This window comes from Panthera leo, chromosome C2, assembly GCF_018350215.1.
Source record: "Panthera leo isolate Ple1 chromosome C2, P.leo_Ple1_pat1.1, whole genome shotgun sequence".
Lineage (NCBI taxonomy): Eukaryota > Metazoa > Chordata > Mammalia > Carnivora > Felidae > Panthera > Panthera leo.
The window spans coordinates 93502745-93525588 of record NC_056687.1 but is presented as its reverse complement, the minus strand read 5'-3'; the positions used below and the strand labels follow the sequence as shown (position 1 = coordinate 93525588).

Genomic DNA, 22844 nt, shown 5'->3' with positions numbered 1-22844 from the left:
CACCACTCTTACAGCTGTGAGCAGGAATTGTCTGGTCTGCTGAAACCCAAGGGATAGATTTCCTCTTTTTAATACCAAGGCAGCAGCCTTAATGATCTCTGAATCATTTGGGAGGGGGGGGGGTCCTTCTTCTCTTATCTTGAAGAATACTGTGTATTCATAGCTTAATTGCTCTATGGTCCCATCCTATAAAATCTAAGAAGTCTCACAACTTTTCTTCATTCCATTTTATCTCTTTCCCCTTCAGTCAAATTGGCTGTTTTCCTTCTAGGGTGATTGTTGTTTCTATTCACATGTTCAATCATATTGATTGGGTAGTTTAATCCGATATATTTAAAAGATGCCATTTATTTGTTTTCTGTATGTCTTATGGCTTTTGGTTCTTTACTTCCTCCATTATTGCCTTCCTTTGTGTTCAGTTAAAGTTTCATGGTGTCTTGTTTTGATTCCCTTCTCATTTTGTTTTATGTATATTCTATAGAGATTTTCTTTGTTGTTACCATAGGGATTATATTTGACATCCTAGAATTATAACAATCTAATTTGATTTGATACCAACTTCACCTGCATACAAAATTTACTCCTTTACAGCTCTGTCACCCTACTACTTCATGTTATTGGTATTACAAATTACATCTTTATATATCTTGTACCCATTAACAGATTTATGATTGTCTTATGCATTTGACTTTAAATAGTATAGAAAATAAAAATGAGTTTTACAAACTAAAATTATAATCATAATGGTTTTTATATTTTATCATGTATTTTCCTTTACTAAAGATATTTATATGTTCATATGGCCTCAAATTACTGTATAGTGTCCTTTTACTTCAACCTGAAGCATTCCCTTTAGCATTTCTGGGAGGGCAGGTATAGTGGTAATGCACTTCCTCAGCTTTTGTTTACCTAGGAATGTCTTAATTTCTCCCTCATTTTTGAAGGACAGTTTTGCTGGATATAGAATTCTCAGTTGACATTTTGGCTTTTAGCATTTTAAATACATCATCCCATCATCTGCTTGGCCCCTACTATTTCTGCTGGGAAATTGACTCATGATATTATTGAGAATCTCTTCTGTGTGACAAGTCACTCTTCTCTTACTGCTTTCAAAATTCTCTCTTTGTCTTTGACAGTTTGATTTTAATGTGCCTTGATATGGGCCTCTTTACCTGGTTGGAGTTCATGGAGTTTCTCAGATTTGTAGATTCACATCTTTCCTGAAATTTGGGAAGTTTCTGGCCATTGTTTCTTCAAATAATCTCTTCACCCATTTGTCTTAGTCTGTTCAGGCTGCTCTAACAAAATGTCATAGCTTTTAAACAACAGAAATTTATTTCTCACAATTCTGGGGGCTGGGAAATCCAAGATTAAGGTACCAGTAGATTTCATGTCTGGTGAGACCTCCCTACCTGGCTCATAGACAAAACCCTGTTAAACTAACTCTTACCTTCCTAGTCACTTCTCCATCCAATTAACTACCCTTACCCAAGCCCCTTTGGTTGGTCATGTTTTTACAATTTACCACTCTTTGTCCAACTCATTTAAGTGTTCAACTCTAACTGCTTCTTTGGGTCTTCATTTATCTTGTGAAAGCTCCCATGTATATTTAAGAAAAATGATAATAATGAAAACTTGTTTCTTTTTTTTCCTGTTAATCTATCTTATGTCAGTTTAATTCCTAGGCCTAGCTGGAGACCTTAAGAGGGTAGAAGAGAAATTTTGCCTCCTCTACACTATCAAAAAAAATCTAAAAGATTGTGTGTATGTTTGCAAGTATGTGTGTGTATAGTCATATGACTTCCAGGCAGTTTCTAAATTCATAGGGAAAGTAAGAGCTAAGAATTGACCACGTTATTTTGTGTGTGTGTGTGTGTGTGTGTGTGTGTGTGTGTGTGTGTGTGTGTGTTTAGGTTTATTTATTTATTTTCAGAGAGAGAGAGAGAGAGAGAGAGAGAGAGAGAGAGAGCATGTGCATGCAGGAATGGGGGAGGGGCAGAGAGAGGGCAAGATAACACCCCAAACCATCTCAACACTGTCAGCATGGATTCCAATGTGGGGCTTGAACCCATGAATCATGAGATCTTGACCTGAGCCAAAACCAAGAGCCTGATGCCTATCCAACTGAGCTAGCTAGGATCCCTGCTTTTTAAAACTTTATTTATTTATTTTGAGAGAGAGAGGGGACCATGTTATTTTGAAACAGAGGACTAAAGAAGGTGAACATACATATTGGATATCTAGATTTGTAGTAAGGCAAATAGTAACCATTAAAGCTGGATGATATGATTGACAGGTGAATGAATAAACAAAATATGGTATATACACACAATGGAATATTATTCAGGCTTGAAAAGGAATAAAATTCTGGCATGTACTTCAATACAGATGAACGGAATATTATTATGCTAAGTGAAATAAGGTAGACACAGAAGGGCAAATATTGTATAATTCTATTTACACGAAGTACCTAAAATAGACTCATAGAGAAAGAAAGCAGTATGGTGATTACCAGGGGCTGGGGGAAGGGATAATGAAGAGTTACTATCTAATGGGTACAAAGTTTTAGTTTGGGATGATGAAAATGTTCTAGAGATGTATAATATTGGTGGTTGTACCACAATGTGAATGTACTTGATGCTGCTGAATTGTATACTCAGAACGGTTCAAATGGTAAATTTTATGTATATTTTACCACAATTTAAAAAACCCAAATGATATGGATGTAAAGATGGACAACTAGATCAATAAGGGGGGAAAAAAAGGTAAGCATAGAAAGAGACCTTTGAGTGCTTGATATATGACAGAAGAAAAATTAAAATCAGTAGGGAAGAAAATGGACTCTCTCCAATGGACAGTAGTGGACAATCAGCTACTACTATGGTAATAGATAAAATTTCATCCTTATCTCACATCTCATATAAATTAGATTATAGTTGAATGATGCTATCAAACTATGAAAGGCCAGACCTTAAAGCTTTTAGAAAAAAATAGCATTATCTGCATAGTAGTGGTAGAAAAGATATCTTGGGCATAAAATGAAAATCTGTATTAGTTTTCTAGGGCTGCTGGACCAAAGTGCCACAAACTGAGTGGCTTTCAACAACAGAAATTTATTCTGTCACAGCTCTGGAGTCCAGGAGTTCAAAATCAAGGTGTCAGGAAATTTCTGAGACTCTGGTCTCAGATCCTTCCTCTGAGACTGTGAGTAGAATCTTGCCTTGTCTCTCCCTAACTCCTGGCAATGGCCATCAATCCATGGTGCTCCTTATCTTGCAGTTATTCCAATCTCTGCCTCTGTCGTCACATGGAGTTCTCTCTGTGTGTCTATTTCTAAATTTCTTCCCTTGAATAAGCATACCAGTCTTATTGTATTAAAGATGCACACTATTCCACTATGGCCTCATCTTAACTTCTTGTATCTACAACAACCTTATTTCCAAATAAGGTCACATTCTGAGGTATTGGGGAATAGGACTTCAACATACCTTTTTTGGGAGACCCAATTCAACCCATAACAAAAGCATTAACTGTAAAGGAAAGGACTGATACATTTTATCATATTAAATACCAAAGTGAGCAATTAATTCATTTCTTCTGTAAGATACGTCAGATAAAATATACCATGAAAAAGAAATTAGAAGTCCTACCCCCTCCCCCAAAAATGTCCTTTTCCCCATTTTTAGTAATCTTGGTACTATAAAACAAATGCAAGTACTAGATCAACAAAAACCACACATTTTTAACATGTCATTTTTATTGAAAAAGTAGCATTTTTAAAATTTAGTATAAAAATAGAGTAAAAATTGATATTCTCTTTCATTTCTGAATTTTATATTCACAATCATTGCAGTTTTTTACTTTGAGTTTTAAATCTTTGCTTAAAAGTTCTTCTTTGAGGCGCCTGTCTGGCTCAGTAGGTGGAGCCTGTGACTCTTATCTTGGGGTTGTAAGTTTGAGGCCTTTGCTGGGTGTAGAGAGGACTTAAAAATTAAATCTTAAAAAAAAATTAAAAATAAAATAAAAAATAAACCTCACTTTGAGGTTACTTTTTAAATTCCTTGAAGTTTTTTCAGTGTAAGGGTTAAGGCAGGGGATATTTTTCATGTTTTCCCCCATATGATTAGATATTCATTTACTCACTCATTCATTTATTCACAAATACATTTTGTGTGGTTACTATATTCAGGTACTGTCCCAGGTACGGAGGTTACAGATATGAGCAGGACTAAATGTTCCCTGCTATCACAGCCTTATATTCTAGAGATAGGAAGCAGGCTTTAAAAAACAGAGTAACAAATAAGTCAATTTGTCAGTATGTAAGAACTTGACTAGTGCTATGGAAAATAGAGTACAAAGGGCCAGAAGTACCAGGTATCTGCAGCATGCTGTAAATTTAAATTTAAGTGAGCCTTTTTGAAAAAGCCCTATTTGATCAGACACATTTAAATGAACATTTGAGCACACAACCTGAAAGTGTAAATTAAGCTGTGCTTAGGATAATAATTAGAAGAGATTAAACAAATACGCCAACTAATTTTTTTCTCCAACTGGTTAGATTAAATGGCACAATGAACTATTTTGTGTCACAATTTTGGAAGATAAAAGCAATTGCTGTTCTGACAAAGGCAAAAAAATGATACAACCTTAAGGAGATGTATACTAGATAAGACATTTGGCAATGGAGAATAGGGTCGGGAGTGGGAATCACATCTTTCTTTGGCTCTTTTCTGCTGATTTACCTGTGTTTGTCATTTCCACTTTCCCATTTCTCCTCCTGCCCCCATGAGACCAAATTCCCTGATTTCTGATTGGCAGTTCACTCATCATAGAGTCCTTTATCAAAAATATTAGTGCTTTTGCCCAGTTTGACTTTTGGTAGGAAAAAGCACAAGCCATTCAGAAATAGCTCCTTATTTGGGCATCATAAATTTAGTTTGTTTTTTTAACAACATGATATTATTTCCACCAAATCCAGATGTATGAGATACCTCCTTTGACGTCATGCACAACACAAATTGCCTTCGCACATCGCATGTATAGGCAGAAGATTGCCTCCCAAGATCATGACCTTTTACTGGTTCCCCTTTCTCTTCCAACTTTGGGAATGGCAACTTGGAAGCAACCAAGGTGATATACTACTTAAGAGATGGTCATTAATCTTCTGGAATCTTCACAAGAATAGATAATAAAGACAGATGTTTATAGGTACACAAGTGTTTGGTAACAGAATCTTCTAGATTCCTGCTAGCAAGCTGGTATCAGTAAGAGCCCAAGGTCTTTTGGCAATTTCACTTTCTTCTTGGTTGCTTTCTTAGACTTGGTCACTTTCACAGATATTAGAAAACCGTGTGTTGTTTTGGTCTTTTGGTTGAGGCAGCTTTGCTCAGGCTTCCTTGCTTTGTTGTGACAAGCAATATTTATTGAGAATACTGTTTTTCCTTTGAAGATTATTTAGCCAATTAAAAAGGCCCCGAAAAAACTGGCTTCTTGGTCCATGTCAATCAATTGCTCATTATTTACAGAGACAAAAATTCTGTCATTTTCCTTCAGCTCAAATATCCCACCTTGATAGATGGAATAGAGTCCATATTCTGAATCCTTAGACCAACAACTATTTCTAGCACTTTTCATTAGCAGTATCGGGTCAGGATAACTTGTGTATTTGTAGATATATTGTACCATTTGTTTGTTTCTCTTTCTGTTCTGTTCTGTTTCCTCAGGTTCCTGAAATCTAAAGTATGTTTGGGAATAGATGTAATAAAACCCCCTCTGATGAATAACCAGCTCACCATTCCTCAAGTGCAAATTATTCAAGAATGAATGTCCTTTTCTTGATGACTCCCAGGAGTTTATTTTCTGACCCAAAGCTTTTTCATTCTTGGAGCCTGGAGGAAGTTTAGAGAGAAAGAAAGTTTGTAGCAAAGGCAAGAAATATCTCAGTAGCCATGGCTAGCCAGTTTTTTTTTGGTTGGGATTGTAAAGAATTTCAATCTAATATAAACCTTCTTGCTCCTTCAATCTTAACAAGATTCTGAATTTCTTATAGAAATCTGGAGGCTACTGTATCATTGTGACCTTTTGTGAGTCCCTTTCTTTTCTGTGCCTCATCCACCACTTAACACTATATCTGCCAAACTCAGCTCTAAACTGTAGCACAGGGGATGATTAACTCAGATGGCAATCTGCCTGGGCAGAACTTCTGTCCCAAACCCCTGCCTCCCTTCCTAGGCAGGTGAACTAAAATGAACAACACGTAATGAAACCAAAAGAAATATATGTTTCCTTAAGCCTGGAGCTCAGAACTTATTGCTATTCCTTTGGATCACTTTGGGTTCCTTCTTGGTCTTTCTCAGCAATCCAGAGTCAAAGGCACCATTCAGACAGAAAGCATCTCTAGTACACAATAAGACAGGGCATAAGGTTTGGCAAAGAGGTCCAGATTTAAAGATCTTTAGACCCTTGGATCTTTAACTCCCAAAGACTTTAAATGAAAAAGGGCCCTACCAAAATAGGATATTCCTTTAAACTTTGGGCTCATCTCCACGATTGGTGTAAAGTTTAGTTTTTCAACAGGGCAAAACAACTGTTGTATTTCTTGATAAATAGTAAACACTAACATTATAATAATGATCTCACTCATAGGCAGAACATGTCTCTCATTCATAAAACATGAGTTCAGGAATACCAAGAAGACAACTGCCCAGGAAAAAAAAAATGAAAAAAAAATTCCAAATCTTTTCATCTTTTAACTGATACTTGAAATTTCTTTAACTTGAGATAAAACCTTTTGTAATAATAAAAGCAACTATTTATTAAGTACTTACAATACACAGGAATTTTGCCTGTGCTAATCTTCACTATTTTATGAGTTAAAGATTATCTCCACTTCATATATGAGGAAACTGAAGCTTTATTTGATTAGGTAATTTGCTCAAAACACATCTAGGTAAAGAGGGGCTGGTATTCCAATGTGCATATTTAGACTGTAAAACTCTTGCATTGTTATAGCACTGTATGGACACCTGTTCTTTAGTTAAGAAGTACGCTTACCATATTGGCTAAGCTATATGAAACTGACATTTCTCTAAGTGAGAAATGGTCAAATATTGGCAATTTCCCATAGTTCGACCAAGTACAAATGCCACAAGGAATAACTAGTCACTTCTGGTGAAAGTATATGACTGACTCGGAACTCCTAAGGAGGAGGAATATTTGATGGAGGGAGAAAGAGAAATTACTTTGAAGAAGAAGAAGAAAAGCACATATAGGGGCATGGGAAACTCTAAGACAGAGTTCTCCCACCAGAGGATTCTCCTGAGAGCATTTATGCCAGAGTAGTTACTGAGCTATTTTCTCTTGTAATCTTCCTTCTGAGAAAGCCGATCTGAGCCCCAGTTACCACTGAGCATTTTGTAGATAGTCATATAGACATTTCATGTAGAAAGTTGAAAGAACAAATTATTTGGAACGAATTTTTTCATTGCCTTCCTTGAAACCATGATATATTTGTTGTTTCTCTTACTTGGAACTGGGAATGTGCTTCTTCTCCGACTGGTTCCAGTTATGTGAGCTGCTACTCTCTGAGGACCTCTTTCTCTTACTAGGTAAGGAATATTTAGCTGCTTTTCTAAAAGAAAAATGACAAAGAATCTTCAGCACTTGTCAAACTACTTTTCAAATACATTGCTATTCAGAACTGTTGTTGATCAGACATCATAAGCACACTGTGCTTCCAAAATTGATTGTATGGTCGCTCATAAAAGCAGCCCATATATTAATATGATGATCCATCTATTCCAGCTTATGTTTAATTTGGAAAGTATTTTAGATGACAAGAATAAGCAGCAACTTGGATTATAATTTATCGACATATCAGAGATAAGGTCCAACCAGAATACAACAAAATGAAGATTATGGCCCTTTTCCAAAACAAACAAACAGACAAACAAAAACCAAACAAGTAAATAACCATGAACATGTAATAACTCTGCTTGAGTCATTTAAAATGCACAAATAACCAAGTCTTGGCAAATTTCCACTTTGAGTTATATATAGAGACAATCAGAGTGATTCTGATTCTAAAGGAGTAGCAGTGTAACGATGGTCCAAAGATGCTACGAACTGGTATCCAACAGTCATCCCTTCACCACCCCCCCCAAGAGAAATATGAATTGGCATACTGGTCATGATAATCAATATGTAAACATAAAAATCACTGGCTCACTAGATCATAATAAACAAATAACACCTATTGATCACATTCCAAAGTACTTTGGAACAGACTTTAAATATACAAATTCAACATATTACCCTTTAATTTTTAAATTTTTATTTATTTTGAGAGAAAGAGAGAGAGATAAAACATGAGTGGAGGAGAGGCAGAGAGAGAAGGAGCGAGAGAATCCCAAGCAGGATCATGTTCAGCATGGAGCCCATTGTGGGACTCCATCCCACAACTCTAGGATAATAACCTGAGCCAAAATCAAGAGTGGGACACTCAACTGACTGAGCCACCCAGGTACCCCAACAAACTACCTCTTCTTAAAAAATCAGCTTAAACGTCCCAAGTGTGCTTCTACTGGTTGTTAAGATAAATTATATTCTTTCATCAAGCAAATATTGCCAGAACTAAGGCACTGCACTATGCTGTATATGGGTTGCAAAGATTAGCCATGGATTACACTGACTGAGCCCTCAAAGGACTTACAGTCTTTTAGGAAAAATATAAATTAGAAAGTGAAAATTTACCTGTGAGAAATATAAATAAAGGGTGATGGGTGTTCACAAGAGGGAGAGATTCCTACTTATTGGAGAATTGAGGTCAGGGGAGGGTTTGTGCTAACGCTTACTCCAATAAACCAAAGTGCCCATCACATCTATGCCAGGCACTCTTTTAGGAGCAAGGAGACAGAATATAAATAAATGAATGCAAACAAACATTTGAGGTGCAAATGGCAATTTGATCTGAATAGGATGAGGATGGGCAGGCTTGGGAAGGAGGGCTAGAAGAAGGGCATTCTCTGAGATCTAGGCCAGAGGCCAGAGGCAGGACTCACAAAGCATTCCTGGGACACAGACAAGGGAGGAGTTCAGTTTTAGGCTTGAATGAGGAGCCAAACTATAGAGGATTTGAATGTTAAACTAAGAGATTTGGATTTTACAGGATGTGGATTTTGACAGGGAAGTGAAGGGACTATGTGTTGTGCTTTAGGCTATCCTGTCTCAAAGAAAGCTGTGATGATTAGAAGGTGAGAGGGCTGGAGACTGGCAAGTAAGTGATCAGGACTGAGAACAGGAGGCCTTAATCTAGGCTAGTAGGTGGGGGAACTGAGAAGAGGTGGTAAAAAAGGGAAATAATAAATAGGAAACGGGAATCTCTTCCATCTATCTGGTATGAGTTGTTGCTTATTCAGGATGGGAAGGCATTTGTACAGTACTGAATACAAAATATATCATGAGGATGCATGGTCAATTACATAATGCTCTCAGAATGCTCAGCTTTCAAGGTTGATGTGTCCATTCACCTTGAACTCCCACTGTTAAATAATTCATAATGCCTTGCCTGCCCTTAGACCTTAACACTTTGTTTTAAAATATTCAATAACTGAATCCAATTATAAATATCTTGCATTTGAGGTCATTGCAAGGATATGGGAAAGCCTAGATAGAAAAGCAAATTCTAAAGAGGATATTTCCTCTTTAGAGGCTATAGCAAACACTTCCTAGAAAAGAAACCTGTCAATGTGTCTATTTGGATGTCATCAATACATCTAGGTATGCTGATTAGTATATGATTTCTACATTTCATTGGGATGAGTGAAAAAGAGTATTTTTCTTACAACACTGAAAGTGTTATACATACATCTACTATAGATCGTAGATCTGTTGTGCCTCATCAGAAGAGGAAGAGTATTCAATGTTCTGACTACCACTTTTGCTTTTGGGGAAAGAATGCTTAGACCCTGGGATCAGGTCTTATCTTGTTTAATAAAAGCTATTTAATAAAGAAAAATGGGAGTTGTTAAGTAATGAGGAAGCTTATCATATTGAAAAAAGATAGGTGACCGGGCACTTGGGTGGCTCAGTTGGTCGTGTCCAACTCTTGATTTTGGTGCAGGTCATGATCTCCCAATTCATGGGATCAAGCCCTCCATTGGGCTCTGCATTGACAATGAGGAGCCTGCTTGGGATTATCTCTCCCTCTTTCTCTGACCCTTCTCTCTCTCTCTCCCCCTCTCTCTCCCCCTCTCTCTGTCTCTCTCTCAAGATAAATAAACATTAAAAAGAAAAAAAGGAAAAAGAATAGTTGAAAAGTAGAAAGACATCATTACAACATTTATATTGAAGAACATTTTCTTCTCTGCCAAGCTGGTATGCCCTAAGTCTCTGGTATATGTATTCAGGCCTCTATGGCCATTAACATGGGAAAATGGGACTATGGTGAGCCAAATGCAGAAGTAGCAAACTGATTTAATAGTTTCATTTACTTATGTATTAACTTTAAAAATATGTATTAAGAACCCTCTTTTTTGAGAGAGAGAGAGAGAGAGAGAGAGAGAGAGAGAGGGAGAGAGAGAGAGAGAGGGAGGGAGGGAGGGAGGGAGGGAGGGAGGGAGGGAGGGAGAGAGAGAGAGAGAGAGAGAGAGAGAGAGAGAGAATGTGTGCATGAACAGAGGAGGGGCAGAGGGAAAGGGAGAATCTTAAGCAGGCTCCACACCCACCACAGAGACTTGCTCAGGGCTCAATCTCACGACCATGAGATCATGACCTGAGCAGAAATCAGGAGTCAGACACTCAACCACTGAGCCACCCAGGCACCCCTGTATGAAGAACATTCTATGTGGAGAGAGATGGTGGTGGCACAGTATTGTGAATGCACCATTTGCCACTACACTGTGCACTGCAAAATGGTGAATTGTAAAATTTTTGAAGGTAGTGGGGTAGGAGGGTCCTGAACTCACATCCTCCCATGGACACACCAAGGCTACAACCACATATAGAGCAATGCTCTCTGAGAAGGACATGAAGACTAGCAGAACAGCTCTTCCACAGCTAAAGATATAAAGAAAGAGCCACATGGAGAAGAGTTGAAAGGGGCAGAGACAAGTCCGGTCAGGACCCACACCCCAGGTGAGGCGATCTACAAGTTGGGGGGATATTATAGGCGTGAAATTCCCCCGGGGAGCAAGGGATTCAAGCTCCACATGGGACACTGACCAGGGGCCTGCACTGGGAAGACAAGCTCTCACCATGTCCAGCTTTGAAAATGAGTGGGGCTCAACTCCAGGGGAGCCAGCTAGCACCACTCACCTCATCCTGGCATTACCCTGTGGACCTGTCCCCCTCAATCTTCCCATCCCCTAAAGCAGCTGGGCTGAGATCAATTATCCCCATGAAGCTGCTCCTTCCCTGCCACATGCCAGGGGTGACCTCAGCTGAGACCGGCATCCTTCCAAAGTGGCTTCTGACCCAGGGCAGGTAGCCAGAGCTAGGGCCAGCCACACCCACCAGCAGTTGTGGCCTAGTCACTACAGGAGGATACACACAGTCCACACAAGGATCACTCTTGAAGTGCCTGATTCTGGTGACCAGAGAGGATTATATTTCTGGTCGCCACAGAATACCTTCTACATAAGGCCACTCCTTCATGAAAAGATGCTCAGCATTGCTCATCATCAGGAAAATAAAAACCAAAACCACGATGAGATACCACCTCAGACGTGGTAATAACAAAAGGACAAGAAACAACAAGGGTTGGTAAGGATGTGGAGAAAAGGGAACCCTACTACATTGTTGGTGGGAATATAAATTGGTGCAGTCACTGTGGAAAACCGTATGGAGAGTTCTCAAAAAGTTAAAAATAGAAAAACCATATGATCCAGCAATTCCACTTCTAGATACTTATCCCAAGAAAATGAAAGTGAAATCACTGTCTCGAAAAGATATATCCACCATTATATTCATTGTAACATTGTTTATAATAGCCAAGATATGGAAGCAACGTTAAGTGTCTATCAACAGATGAATGGATAAAGAGGCTGTGGTACACACACACACACACACACACACACACACACACACACTGGAACATTATTCAGGCATAAAAGAGAATAAAATCTAGCCATTTAAGACAACATGGATGGATGCAGAGGGTATTATGCTAAGTGAAATAAGTTAGACAGATAAAGACAAATAACATAAGATTTCACTTATATGTGGAATCTAAAATCAAACAAACAAAACAAGACAAAAATACTCATAGGTACAGAGAACAAACTGGTGGTTACCAGATGGGAGTGGGGTGAGGAGATGGACGAAACAGGTAAAGGTGATTAAAAGGTACAAATTTCCAGTTGTAAAATAAATAAGTCACGGTAATATAAAATGCAGCATAGGGAAGATAGTGAATAATATTGTAATAATTCTGTATGGTGACAGATGGTAACTATACTTATTGTAGTGTGCATTTTGTAATGTATATACATGTCAAATCACTATGGTGTACATCTAAAATGAATATATTATTGTATGCCAACTATACTTCAATTAAAATATAAAATGAGAATGACACCTTTTATCCCCCCCAAAAAAAGATTACTTGTATATTATGTGAATTTCATCTCAATCAAAATACATACATGCGTGTACAAAAGGTGGTCCACCTAAGGGCCAGGGGAATAAAAGATTCTACTAGGTTTGGAGCATAGAGTTAGGTGCTAGGTATAGAGAAATGAGAGAAATAGACATGTGTTCTATCTTTATGTATCTTTAAAGTAGTGGGGAATCAGCACACAGATAAAAAATATATAAAAATGGAAGGAGATGAAAGGAGGTGCTTGTTATCTTACCTAAATAAGGTAGCCAGGGACATTCTCTCTGAAGAAGTGACATTTAGGCAATAGTTTGAGAATGAGAAGGAGTCAGTTGTATGAAAAGCCAGGAAGGGAAGAACCCAGTCTGGGGAATAGCCCTTTGAGGGGAGCCCTTATGGGTTAAGAGCAGGGTGCTGACCATGAAGAAGGTGACCATGGGTGAGGGACCATGAGAGAATTGTGGTGGGTGGGTCGGTGGGTGAAGGATTGCTGGGAAAAATGACGAAGTGAGGGGCTCTTGCATAAAGAAGGGCATAGAGCTTAGTGGTGGTCAGAAGCAGAGAAAAGATGAGTTACTTGGGGGCCTTTACTTATCTTACTTCCAGCCATGTACCAGAAAGGATTTAGATGGCTCATTTATGAAACACTGGCAAGTAAAAGATAAATAATGGAAGAAATTGAGATGAAAGGAAAATCCACATTGGGAGAAATAAAGTTTTGACCACAGGTGGGCCACAGATTTGGCCCTAAGTGTTCTGCCAGTGCAAATAGGAAAATAGAATCAAGTGTTTTGAGACACCGAGTAGGAGTTGGAGGGGGGGATATGTGGATGCGAGCAGAGAAGAAGAGCTGGAGAACTAGTCACCCTGTCATGAAGTTGACAGTAGAAAATTAAAATAACAAAAAAAATACTACCTGGAACTGTAGGAATGGTTTCCTCATAGGTTCTCAAAATCTGCAAACAGTATTGAATAAAGCTTGTTAATTTCCCTAAAAATAATTAAACTGACTACAGAATGCCTATGGCTCTTCTTGCGGGTGTCTGAGATGAAATTTCTACATAAGACATCAACCCCAGAAGCTTTAGTTGTTCAAGCACAGAGTTTGTGTGGGGTAGGGTGGGAGATGGGGTGAATACTGAGGCAGAGGCAGCTGTTCCTGCATGGTGACCGAGGATGGTCCTATGTCTGGGAAAGTTCTGTTTCTGGATGAAGTCTTCAAAAGGCCACACCTGAAGCAACACAGGAGGAAGGTGCCCCCTGCCAAGTTAGGACAGGCTAATGTTCCCTCAAACCCCCTTGTAGCTAATGGATGTGGCAACCATGCCACTTCACTCTCTCTGTGTGGGGTGTGTGTCTGCACACAAATGTGTGTATATGTGCACTACGTAATAGCGTTCAGGAGCTTTGCATTGGGCAGACCCAAGTCTCAAGATATAAGGCACACTTCCTCTCTCTTGGGATGCCCACAGACACAGAGCCCATCAAGCCGGGACCTGCAACACTGTCATTCTCTCATTTCTGACATGTGGCTAGGGCATTCTTCACATCAACATAAAAAATAATGTCTTTACTAAACAACTAACATCACTTTCTTTGTACTAACCAGTGGGGAAAACCAGTAAGAAAGAGAGAAACCTCAGCCTTTCTATCAGACGGGCTAATGCGGACTGCTCATCCACAGCTTCTAAACTCCCCTCCACCCAGCTCTGTTACTTGGGCCTTTATCCATCACTGCCTTCCTTTCCTGCCACTGTTGTTAATTTTGAAACTGCCAGAAACTCCCCTCCTCTGTACTCCCACCCCAGAGCAGAAGCTCTCTGCCTTCCCCTTGGCCTCAAGCCCTGACCTGGTAATGGAGGGTCTGCCAATAGCACAATGGGCACTGGGATATGGAAGGGAAAGGAGCTGTGCCTCGGCATAGTCTCTGTGTCTCTCTCATTCTGGGACAGAAGGGAGGAAGGAAGAAGGAGGAGCAGCAGGAAAGAGAGAAGGGTAATTCCTACAGCTTGGGAAACAGATTAAAAGAATAATGACTGTCTGGTCAGATGGTCCAGATTCAGATCTGTCAATCATTAGCTCTGGAAAACTTTGCTCGTTGCTTAACTGATGTAAACTTTAATTTCTTCATCTATTTAAAAAATAAAAAAGAGGAAGATAATAATGCTTCCTTCCTCACAGAGCTGTTATGGGGATTAAATGAGATATCCTACGTAATGGGCATAGGATGTTTACTGGAAATAGTCTGTTCCATTAATGGTACCTGGAAAAAAAAAAAGGGAACTCTTTTCCCCCTTTTTGTCTGCATCCTCTCCCAGCTTCTGACTGTTCTAGTTAGTGGCAGCATATGAGGATGGGGGGGAGAGAGAGAACAGCAAGAAAGAGGTATGTGCAATCTATCCCCACCCCTTTTCAGTCTCCAGATTTCTGCCCTAGTTCTGAGTTTCTCTCCCCTGCCACCTGTGGGTTTGCCCCCATGAACACCAGGGACTGCAGAGTCCCATTCATTCCTCGGTCTTCTCAGGATGTTTCCCACCCCTGGGCCTTTCCTCGTCCTCGCCACTTGGGGCCACAGAGTCACAGCTGCATCACTATAGCTTGTGCTGTGAGCTGGTGGGCACCCTTTTCCGGCCTCCAGCCGAAGTGAGATTTCATTTCTCATAGAAATGGCATCATAGATGACATCTGGGCTCTACTATGAGGACTGTTTGGGGTTATAAATCAGAGCTCTAACCACTGACATAACACTGTTTCAGTGGAAAGACAGGGCACCAAACAATGGACTTTCAATCATATCTTTAAAACACATCTTCTTCCCGCCCTGGGAATGTCCCCAGTATTTTTAAAACAATAACGGTGTATCCTAGTTTACAGAGTATTTTTATATCCATGTTCTGTTCTGACCTTTCTGGGAGGCAGAAGGCAAAACTATGAAAGCAAAATGATATAATTTAGTGAAATAAACTACTAGCTAACATAGTGTTTCTGCTAGAGATCCTGCATCCATAAACAGATCATATTTTGTAATTTGTCACTTATTGACTATATATTGAGATGTCATCACCTTCAATTTCTCAAAGCGTCTCTTCGTTCCCTCTTCTTTCCTCTTTTTTCATCTCTATGTGCATACACAAATAAAGATATATTTAATTGCAGACATCAACAAGGTGCAAAGATTATAAAACACCATTATTTGGCATCTTTTGTCTTCTGGACAACAAAACCACACACATCTTTTATCATTGTGTGATCTTGAACACATTGCCCAGTCTGTGCCTCAATTTTCTACAATGTGAGATAAAAAGGGCAGACTAGTTGGGGAGGCTCTCTGGAGGAGAGGAATGAGCTCTAGCCTGGGAGTCAGCCAGGCCCCTCTGTTTGGTGCTGTTCCACTTTCTTCTAGTTTTAGGAATTTGGGGGAGATCACTAAAACACTCTGGGCCTCCGTTGTCTCCTTTGCAAAATGAGGCATCTACGCTTGATGATCCTAGGTGTTCTTTCTCTTGCGACCCTCCACGTCTGCTGGCGGAGTGACCCGGTGGTCCACCTACCTTTCTAACAAACTGACGGAGCTGCCATTTCACTTGCCAGCACGGGGTGTTCATACTCTCTTCATCATTGGGGTCCCAAGAGATATCGTCTTCCTTTAAGAAACAAGCAATGCCACTTTGGGAGTATTTGTCCTGCATCTGGATTAAGATGGAATATAATACATTATTACAGAGAAATGCTTTTTATTTTTGTTAATTTACAAGTTAAGACAACAGGAACTGATGACAGATTCAGAGAAGTCTTGGTACCTTGGATAAGCTTGTGGGTTGAAATAAACAGTAAGCATGCTGTCCTTTGTCTTGTGAATAAAAATAAGCAGTCAGACGTGGTGGGAAGGATACAGGTGTGGGCCAGACATCCTGGGTCACAATGCCCTTCACTGATCCTGCCGTTAAACAGCTGTGTGTCCCTCAACAAATTGCTTTTTCTCTTCTGTGTCACTTTTTCATTTGAGTTTTGAGCTGGTTCATTGTGGTGATCTTTGAGGTCCTTTCCACCTCTGAGATGGGGGGGCGTCCCATTCTAAAGCTGGGAAGCTATCTAGGTACAAAGTAGGCAATAGAGTCCATTTAAATTCCAGCATCCTAAATAAAAAATTAAACAAATCCTCTGGGATGCAGACGATATTGTGTAAATTCTAGTTATTGTGATTTCCAGTCCTCTGGATGGCCAAATCTGGACCATATTGCCACTGAAAATCTTAATGTTGTCTCATTAAATGTCCACACTAGCTAGGGATTTACCTGCAGAGACCTGAAACACCATTTGAAGGTTTGCCCCCTCCTTCTGAGAGCAAACAGTTATAATGGCCAGGTAATTTTCAATAAAGTCCTAGCTTGATATTAAACACACACACACACACACACACACACACACACACACACACACACACACGTGTGCATGCACACATGGAACAAATGCATGCACGCATATATCCCAAACCACTCAGCACATTGCAGGGTGATAACTGGTTAATTTTACAAAGAAAAATGGGAAGTCCATGCAAGGCCAGACATTGTTTTTTGGTTTTTTTTTTCTTTCCTGTTTTCGTTTTTAACAAGTGGGATTGAGGATATGTTATTTCTCTGTACAGATCTGAATTGTCTTTCTCTAGGGAAATAAATGGGAAAATGGCCATTTTTATCTGTTGTTTGAACTTAGGGGACTCCCAAGGTTGAAGGAAAGACCAAACAATGATGCTCCTTCTCATAAAAAGACAATCTCATTCCAGATCAAAATAACTTGTTTATGGGAGGTCCCAGCCAGAGTCAGCTGGTTCTGTACTCAGTCATGCACTCCTTGGACATTTGATCCAGGTCCTTCAAGTGCAAAAGTACAAACCTAAGCTGATTAATTCCTTCCACACACTCTGGCATAGAACATTCATTTACTTTTAAATGTTTGTTTTCTTTCTTCCTGTTTTAAATTACAACAGTAAAACATTCAGCCTAGTAAATGTAGTAGGGGTAACAGCTGGGGCCACCTGAGTAGAGACACAACTAGCAGTGGAGTCAGTCAACATCACTTTGTCCCTACCCGCCCCATGGCCTTCTCCTGTAGAGTTCTGTTTGCATCTCCAACATATGTGGGAGCTGAAAAGCATTTCCCAGAAAAGCACTCAATTATGTATAGTTTAGAAATATGAGAACATATCTAGCAAATCGGGGCGTAGGATTGGAGAGGAAAAGCTGGATGTAGTACAAGGCCTGAGGGTGATTCCAGGAAGAGCAAGTTAGCTTCATTGGACACTGTCCCAGTGCAGCCGGTATGGGTGTTCTCTGGCCAGACATTGGTATGATAAAACTGAATAAACAGGCTCAAAAACTTCTGTAACATGTTGAGATGAAAAGTTGTGCATGACACAGAAAGGAGGGAGTGATTTATTTTCTTACTTCACAGCAGTTAGAAGCTGTCTCAGCAGGAAAAGATGAAGAACATGGAGGATAGGGCCAGGGGCAAGAAAGGGCAGAGCTGAGCACTGACTGAGACTGGGCAGCCATGGTAGCTGGCAGCTGACTGTGAACCAAACTGGGTGGAAGCAGGGACTAGCCCAGGCCAGAACCAACTGCCACCTATAGTCTCTGGCTGCCCACTGGGGGTTTTCCAGAAACATCTCTAGCAGGTGGGAGGGAGAACCCTGAAAGCTGAGTAAGATCCTAGGTGTACATGGGAGGGAGCGTGACAAGCTAATGTGACTCCATTGTTCCCCCCAAACTTAATGAAGCCTAGAAACATTGTTGGTACACAGGCAACCTGGAAAATATAGGAAAGTAAAGGACATTTTACTAAATGAAAAATAAACAAAAAACACACTAAAATCACCCTCATCCTACTTCCTAATTAAGCTCTGGATGATCTCTCTTGTTTACAGGGCTGTCTGTGGGCAGTTTTGTGCGTGATTGTTTTCTCTTAAGACTACATAAAAATGTCATGTTCTTTAAATCTACATGAAAATCATATATAGATAGCATAGATGCTTTTATGTCATTCACTGTAGAAAATTTATAAAATACAGAAAAACAAGACACCCATATACACCAAAAATACAGGAAAAAAGACACCCATAATCCCACCATTTAGAAGTCACAATGACCAGCATTTTGGTATTTCTCTTCTAGAAACCCAGAGAGAAAGCCCCAACCACCCTCCCTATCCCCACATTTTCTTGTATTATCATATTTGGTGGTTTCTTCTACAGACTTTGGCCAATGCTGGTGACTAGATGCATGAGTGAGGGGTTGCTGTGGTTGTTTCAAGAATGATTCATGAGGATTAATATGATGTGTCTCTCTTTCCCCTTCTTTTGCACATCCTTTCCACTTCAAAGCATGAATTTCCTGCCTCGCACCTCAGACCAGAGCTATTCTCTCCCTAACCACATGTGGGTGTTGGGGCAGGGGGATGTGTGTGCTATTTTCATTTGTATGCTTCTCAGGGACACAGCTTTCACACAGACTTCCTGCTCTTCTGCTCCAAAAGCCCTTGGTTTTGACAAGTGGATTTCCACTGTCTTGGTGTCATCACAAACATGGTGGTTGTCTAGGCCACGGCCAGCCAGTCCTTCGCAGGGCTTTTGGGCTACAGGGTGGACTCCTTTGCCAGTTGACTCAGGGACTTTAAGGTGGCAGCACCGACCCTCTCTGCTGCCCTGACATTAGTGTCTAACAACTATTTTCTGCAACCCACAAATACCATAAAGAACCACTTATGGAGATTGGTAGATAATGGTCCCCTTCTCCTTTGTCTTACCCATCTATGATACCACAGTGATAGGCAGCCCCCTTGTCACAAAACGTTCTCAGAGAGACAAACTTTAGAGACTAAGCCCATATTTATTGATCATGCTTGCTAGTCTATAGGCTTATTTGGGAACGTCCAGTTAGACGTTACTCAGCTCTCCTTAGGCCACACTCCCTAAAGTCCGCTCAGTGTCTTTTCTAGAAAGTTTCATTAGCAAAGTAGAATCTGTGATTTATTTTAGAAAATTAGTACTTATGTTAAGTATGCTTTTCCAAACTTTACACAACCAAAAAGACTCAGATTCATTTTTCCTTGCAAGCATTCCTGGTGAAGAGGTGGAAACTTCAAGAAACTTCTCAATACAATGGCCACAGTTTATTGAGCACTTACCTAATGCCAGGGTTCAAAATTGGACTTTCCCTTTAACCAGCTTTATAATCTTGGACAAATCGCTTAACTCCAAGAGTCTTAGTTTACTTATGTGTAAAATGGGGTAATTATATTTATAAGACTTTTTTTTAAAGACAGAGAGTGGGGGAGGGGCAGAGGGGGGGAGAGAGGGAGAGAGAGAGAGAGAGGGAGGGAGAATCCCAAGCAGGCTCCATGCAGAGCCCAATGCAGGGCTCAATCTCATGACCCTGGGATCATAACCTGAGCCAGAATCAAGAGCTGGATGCTCAACCAACTGAGCCACTCAGGCACCCCTACAGGATTTTTATAAGGATCAAATAGAGCAATATTTTGCAAAGTTCCTGGAACACAGTATTTGCTCAATATCTGTTAATTCTCTTTCCTTTCTGGCACTCTCAATGAATTCTTCTGCGTGTCTATAAACATATGTGTATATATATGTAACTACACAATCAAGAAAAACATATGCACACGGGGACATGTTAAGATTTGAAATTTCCATTTTTATAGAATTCAAAAAATTACTTGACCATAAACACAGACAATTGCATGAGTCTGCTCAGTCAAGAACCAGTTAATATAGTCTTAAAATTAGGCCAACTTGTAATGTCAGCAAATTGAGGCAATGATTTTCTTTCGTAATAAAGATACAGACTCATTCTGCTTATGCTGCAAAGTCAACAAAGGTTAGGACATTCTAGATCCAAACTTGTAAACACAGCAGTATTCCAGACTCTCATGCAGACTTAGAACTAGAGGCATGCTTATAGTTACATTGATGTTTTAGTTGCAGACATACAGCCTCTTCTGAATACAGCAAAGCTGACTTTACTGGTCATCTAATGGTAACCATCACTTATATAATTACTTGCGAGTCAAACAAGAGTCTACTTCATCCAAAGTCAAAGGAAAAATTTGCAACTATCTGAGATAACCAAATTTATACTCCACAGGGTATACAAACTACATTTCCTTAACAGATACTCACTCTATGGCATTTGGATAATTTATATTTTTCTGAGACCCTTCTACTTGCATTTCCTAGCCAGCTGGCAGATGTTAAGATTGCCTTATTAGTGTGCATCACAGGGTGCAAATATATTAACCCTGTAGACAAATATATTAACACCTGTGGAATGTTACTTAGCTGCCTGAAGACCTGATTTCAACTCTGCTTCCAAAGCTCCGTCTGAGCCTGGATAAGTCATTTTGCCTGGGGGTCTCTAGTCTCCTCATCTATGAAATAGGGGGTGTTCAAAGTTCCTTCCAGCTCACAGTTCTCTACTATATAATACATAATTAGTCAAAAAATACATAAGAAGCCACAAGCTGACTTGGTTTATTGTCAGCAATTCTGCATTCATAGTTCCAAACGGTTTATACAGTTGAGAAGTACATGAACTAAAAAGCCACTAAGGTTTTTTTCTCTGTCAAATGTACCTGGATTCCTAATTGACCACCCACAGGCATAGAATAATTGTTTTATTTTCAATTATTTTATCATGAACAGTAAAATGCTGAGTCCATATGGTAACCTCTTTATTACAGGCTTTATGTGTGGCATGTCCACGGCCGAGGAATAGACGCGTGCCAGTCCTTAATATCCTCTCTACTGTCAACACAGAAGTGCCACAGATCTAAAACCAAAACATGTTTCTAAGATCTGACTTACCCTCCACCCCATGTCTTGGAGGAAAAAGAGAAACCTGATAACATTCCAAGACTCAGGTCTGATTTTAGTTCGATTGCTAGTATTGTAAACTATACATAGTGTTGAAGAGAAAAAAAAAAAAACCACCTCCGGAGTTTTGTTCCTGCATCTGCTAGTAGCTGGTACAGCCAGTTCTGTAGTTGCATTTGGTTCACACAATCCTTTCAACTTACACTTTGACAAGGTCCTCAGCAATTACATGCGTTAGCAGTTAGGGTCCACAGGCAGAGAGAGGGAACAGTTTTTCCTACTGTAAAGTCTTCACAGAGGAGGAAACAGAGGCAGTTAACCAGGTTTGCCGAGAGCCTCGGTCAGGAACTGTGTGCATTGTACTGACCTGCCTCAGTTCACTGGTGAAGTACATGTAAGTCACGGCCACGCAGAGGGACTGCAGGAGCACAGTGAAGATCAGGATCAGCACACAGGTCTGCCCGGGACTGGGGCCCGCCGGGGCCTGCATCTCGACCACGGTCCTGTCCTCTCCGACAGTCACTGCTGCAAAGGCAGCCAGACAGCAGGTTGTTGTTGTCGAACCAACCATCGGGGGTGGAGCCCTTCTTAGGTTTCGTTTATTAAAGAAATAATCAAAGTGAAACTGAAACAACATGCTGGAAGCCAGAGGAGCCAGAGAAACACTAGTAAAATTCTGGGAAGTTCTTTCCATTTTATAGGAATGTCAGGGACCAAGGAAGTAAACACACAGGAAAAAATTGTTCAGGGCACGTGGGTGACTCAGTAGGTTAAGTGTCCCACTTCAGCTCAGGTCATGATCTCACGATTCAGGAGTTCGAGTCCTGTGTCCGGCTCTGTGCTGACAGCTCAGAGCCTGGAGCCTGCTTCAGATTCTGTGTCTCCCTCTCTCTCTGCCCCTCCCCTGCTCATGTTCTGCTTGTGTCTCTCTCTCAAAGATAAATAAACATTAAAAGAAGGTTTTTTTTAAATGTTTTGAAGTTGGAAGGACTGTGCGTTAAGTCAAACAGCTCCTCCCGCAATGCTCAGGGCCTTTGGGGTCCTGTGGATGCACCTTTGCCCAGCAGCTGTACTGGTTCCTAAGCTCCCAGGCTGCATCTCCTGTCAGCAGCCTATCACTGGGAGCAGGACCACAGAGGTGACCCTGAGCTGAGGCCACTCTGGTCTGGAGATGCAGACTGCACTGGGAAAAGCATCCTTTGTCATCTACCCAAGGTCACTCATGGCCCCATGCAGCACTCAGCAGCCTGGCTGGTGTCTTTGGTTGGGAGGTGTGGTGTGGGGAGAGCAAACAACCCCTGGGGCTCAGATGCCTGAAGTCAGATACTGGCCCTGCTGCTTCCTGATGTGTCACCCTAGGTGGAT

General features: G+C 40.4%; 1 protein-coding gene across 1 annotated transcript; it reads right to left on the bottom strand.

Moving 5' to 3' along the window:
* Positions 1-3776: 3776 nt before the first annotated feature.
* TNFSF10 (TNF superfamily member 10) lies at positions 3777-22129 on the bottom strand. The gene is made up of 5 exons (XM_042955795.1): positions 21847-22129; positions 16147-16284; positions 13512-13551; positions 7526-7630; positions 3777-5888 (listed from the first exon to the last, which is right to left on the bottom strand). Exons 1-5 carry the CDS (start codon positions 22114-22116, stop codon positions 5455-5457), a joined length of 987 nt encoding a protein of 328 aa, XP_042811729.1. The 5' UTR covers positions 22117-22129; the 3' UTR covers positions 3777-5454.
* Between the last annotated feature and the right edge of the window lie 715 nt (positions 22130-22844).